The sequence below is a fragment of the Otolemur garnettii genome, unplaced genomic scaffold (assembly GCF_000181295.1).
Source record: "Otolemur garnettii isolate 467f Iridium unplaced genomic scaffold, OtoGar3 scaffold00090, whole genome shotgun sequence".
NCBI classification, from domain to species: domain Eukaryota; kingdom Metazoa; phylum Chordata; class Mammalia; order Primates; family Galagidae; genus Otolemur; species Otolemur garnettii.
The window spans coordinates 7,455,769-7,460,558 of NW_003852485.1; the positions used below are offsets into that span (position 1 = coordinate 7,455,769).

Genomic DNA, 4,790 nt, shown 5'->3' on the forward strand with positions numbered 1-4,790 from the left:
ACATTTTACATGGTGTATATCTGTATACCCCCCCCCCCAATATGATGTGGGTAATGACACTGCCGTTGTTTTTCGAATCCACGCAATGCTTCATTTCACCTAAAGTCTCTTTCTTACCCTGTGGTCTTCTATTGACTTATGACTTTCTGCTTTTATCTTTAGGGGTCATATCTTCTTTTATACTGACAATGCCAAATACTTTCTTAAAAGTTACTTCTGATTCCTCTAGGAAGTCATTTTTAAGAGATAGTTCTTCCTGCCATCTCTAGCATGCTTTTTTCTTTCCATATTCAGCACTACTTAGGAGATCCATGCTGACATTCAGCTGTCATCTTCATTCCTGAATTTCAAGATACTCATCTATACTGACTCAGAGTGGATGTGTGGATTGCTATAGAGCCCACTGTCTGCCCTCTTGTTTGTTAGTAGAAGTCTTCTTTTAGATCTCTGTTCTTGTAACAGGTTTATGTGTATCAAGGCTGTGACCCGTTGAAATGGGCTAGGAGAGTTTCATATACAACCGCTATCTCCAATGCCTTGTTTTGTGGATTACATAAGAACTCCACCCCTCATCATGCAATTCCTTGACAGATTATCTTGTCCCTAAATATACTTTGCTGCAACTGAAACTGCCAGGGTGCGATGTACTTCCCCTTCTTCCTTGTTTTTTCTTAAAAGTAGAAATTCCTAACTTATGGAGGAGGGGATTCTCCTGCTTCCTCAAAAAGCATTATCATTTATGACAAAAGAGCTGTCTAGGTTTCTGACATATTTTTGCATTTCTGTACAAGATGGCAGGAAGTGCAGAAAGGGAGATATGCAGATAAAAGATTTCCTTACAGTCCTTTAAGGATTGTCACTTGTACTCACCACTGTTAATCACATGTTTTAAATCTAATTTTATTCTTTTTCTGTTGTAAGAATTTTTCCCTAATTCTGGCATAGGTTGAAGGTCTGTCTTCCTTTTCACGGTTGCATGTGCCTTTAACTCTTTTTATAGATCTTTTACTGGAAGGTTGGAAGAGGTTCAGTTGGGGCTGGTAGCTAGCATTTAAGACTGAAATAAACATGAAATTCCACAAACACAAAAAAGTACTTTGTCACATTGCAAAATGCTTATTTTTTCCTCCCTGTAGATAGTTTGTGGAAATAAACTCTGCCTTGTAAATATTCATCACAAGTTGTTATTCAAATGATGGAGGCACCAGTGTTCCTGTAATAGAACCTACGTCTTAGGAAAACTGGGTCATTCTATTGATGAAATAAAATGCAGATACGTAAGTGATGGTAGGAATTCCAACGACATTTGTAAAATTGGTACACATCCATAAAATTGTTACACATAGAAACTGCCTACTAATAAGTCTTAGAGCTGAAACAGCTGTTATAAATCATTTATTCATTTACATGTATTCTTATTTTTTGACTCCTAAATCATTTATTTATTTACATTTTTTTTTTTTGACTCTGTACTTCAGGAGATGCAAGTAAATCATTTAATCTAGGAGCTGCAAATTCAGTTGCCTCCAGGGACCAGAAAAGTAAGGCAAACGGATGAAGTAGCTGATTCAGTATTATGGGGAGTGAGAGAGACTAGGGAAAGTGGAGATCACTTGTGCTACTGAACCATTGCCTCATCATCGTTATAGTGTTTACCCACTGTCCCGTTACAGAGGTGCCACTGAGTTGAGGAAATATTGACAGATTGCCCAAAGTTGGTAAAATTTATGTGTCTTCACCAGAATCAGCTATATAATTTGCAGGGCCCAGTGCAAAATAAAATGCTGGACCCCTCATTCAACAATTAAGAATTTAAGAATTTCGAGATAGCCACAACAAAACATGGAGCCATGTGTGAAGTCAAGTCACAACAGCCATGAAACTGTCCCTTGTTTTAACTTCTGATCTAGAATCTGTACATCTAACCAGAAACACATCAACACTCTTACAATCACCAAGAAATTGATAGTGGAGATGGGGTTAAAATTTTTGATTTTGATACTACAGTAAGTGAATCATGTTTACTTATAAGAGGGTTTTTTGTATGACCTTAGGAATGCTATTTAGTGAAATCCAGCCAGCTTTTAAAGGCACAGATATTCATACTCAGAAAGTATAAGGAGTAAAACTGGAAATTGAATATGAGGGTGAGAGTTTTTAAACAATAAATATATTCTTTTTTTTTTTAGACGGAGCCTCAAGCTATCCCCCTGGGTAGAGTGCCAGGGCATCACAGCTCACAGCAACCTCCAACTCCTAGGCTCAAGCGAGTCTCCTGCCTCAGCCTCCCAAGTTGCTGGGACTACATATATATAAAAAACAGAACATTTCAATCATTTAAAATTGAAAGAAAATTTAAATTTTTTTTCTCATTAAAAATGAAAGTCTAATAGCTAGACCAGAAGTTTGGAATGGTAGAAGGGTATCATTTAAAGCTGTAATTTAGGCCGGGCACAGTGGCTCACACCTGTAATCCTAGTATTCTGGAAGGATTGCAGGTGGATTGCTTGAGCTCAGGAGTTGGAGACCAGCCCAAGCAAGAACAAGACCCTGTCTCTACTAAAAATAGAAAAAAATAGCCGGATGTAGTGGCTACTACTCCTACTTGGGAGGCTGAGGCAAGAGGATCGTGTGAGCCCCAGAGTTTGAGTTTGCTGTGAACCATGATGACACCACAGCACTCTGCCCAGGGCAACAGAGTGAGACTCTGGCTCAAAAAAAAAACAACATGATAATTTGGCTTTCTAATATGCCTTCCTTTCGTGACACCTATAAAAATGTTTATAAACAGTTGTTAAAAGACAAAAAAAAAATCTTTCTTAGTTTAAAAAACATTGAGGCTTATATTTTTGAAACAAATATGAATGTCAGTTAAGTCGTTTACTTCATTTTGATTTATTTGATTCAGATATTATCTTATACCTTCATCTTATTGAACCATATTCCTTCATGAATGATTAATGAGGAAATTCACATGCTGGGGAAAAAGAAGATGGGAAAATGAGAAAATACAGTAATTAACTCCGTGAAAAAAATTATGAATATAATTAATATATAAGATATTTGCTGTAAACCACGTACACCAGTATATGTGTTCGGCTAACACTGAAGTTTCTCCTTAAGTTGAATTCTTGGTTGGAGGGAGGGCAAATTTAATGAATTTTTTCCCATATATTTTAGGATATACTGTGAAATTGATAAACTGAATGTCACAGATTTTATTTTAACCTCCTACAGGTGGAGATTTTCATTTTCCCTCTACGTGTTTACCTATGGAGTGCGATTCCTGAAAAAGGTAGGATCCATCACGTGACTGTATGTAATTCTTATGCAACTGTAAACTTATGTCCCACTTTTTCACGTGATTGTAGTAATATATTAAATAATTACAGGGTTCTTAAGAATTACTTATGCATTTTCATTCGACTTACAAAAAATATTTGGCAATTTTTTTATGATAAATCATTTTTAGGCGTATATCTAAAATAGTTTTGAAAATAGTTCGTTTTTCCAGTGAAAGGTGTTGCTCGGCCTCACGAGCACTCTAATGGATTATTTATTACTTTTGGGCATTATGAACCTCATAAAATCCATCCGATGCTTTAAAATAACTTAGTTTGAAAACATCAGTTGTGGCCAGGTGTGTTATCCCTGTACTCTTCACCAGTGGAAATTATCAGTGTCTTGCATAGTTAAGAACAGGGCAACACCTGCTGGTGGAATATTAGTTCCTTTCATAGATTGTGTTTCCTCTGCTGTTGCTTTGCTATGTCCTGTAGGAATGAAGGCACCTTATTCTGTGAAAGTAATTCTTTGTGACTGTCCTAGCCTTTTCCCAAGTCATTTCAATGCTTAGACTCCTGAGATTCAAAACTCATGAAGACACACCTTCACATAGTCATGCACATATTTAAAATAGTCATTTGGTGTAAAGTGGGGAATTATTTTTAAAAATACTTTATCATATAACCTCCCAGATGATATCACTGTTATTTTCATTTATTACAGAATTTTTCAAAAATATGGCATGCGCCAAGTTACATGCCTTACTAATCCTGTAAATGTTGACATGGAAATTTCGAATGTTTTTATTTTTAAACCCTCAGTTATTGGATTTTGTCTGCCTGTGGTAAATTCTAATAAATAGTGGCTGTTTCCCCAAATTACATTTTTTTCTAGAGGAATTTTTAAAAAAATTTTTGCTTTGGTAACTGCACTTATGTTTGTACTTACTAAGACCATATGGCCCATGCTTAAAAGGACGAACGCCACTCTGTAGGCTTTCTAAGTATGAAGAAATGCGCAACTGGGGTAAATAAACATGGTAGAGACTGCCTAATTTCGAACTCTACTGTTCTAATTTTCCTAGTAAATTTCCTAATTTACTTATCTAGAGAGAAATCGAATGACTGTAGAGCTTTTAATGCTTACAACCTTACTACTTTAGAAGAGGAAATAGCCTTGGATAGAATTTCATCTGATGTGGAAGAGGTGAACTTCATGAAAATGGCAAGTTGCTAAGGTCAAAGTTGGAGTTCATGTCGGATCTGTTGGTGAGAGGCTTTGACAGGGAGAAAGGAAACATGATGAGAGTCAGGAGCAGTTTTATTTTCCCGTCCCACAGGTCTGCTGGATACACGGTCTCCTTTAGTCTCAGCAAGCGTGACTATCTGTCATCAGAACAGGAGACACTTTGAAACTTAGCTCTGGTTCACCCTGTCCTTAAGCAAACTGAATGGAACAAAAACAGTTTTTATCCATTAGACCTCATGGGTCTGGGCAAGACTGTA

General features: G+C 36.7%; 1 protein-coding gene across 1 annotated transcript in view; it reads left to right on the top strand.

The window, feature by feature from the left end:
- CERS6 (ceramide synthase 6) overlaps window positions 1-4,790 on the top strand; it is a 302,263-nt gene that overhangs the window by 179,917 nt on the left and 117,556 nt on the right. Inside the window, exon 4 of the mRNA XM_003795162.3 lies at window positions 3,238-3,295. Within this exon, the coding sequence (XP_003795210.1) occupies window positions 3,238-3,295 (58 nt within the window). The remainder of the gene's footprint in view (window positions 1-3,237; window positions 3,296-4,790) is intronic.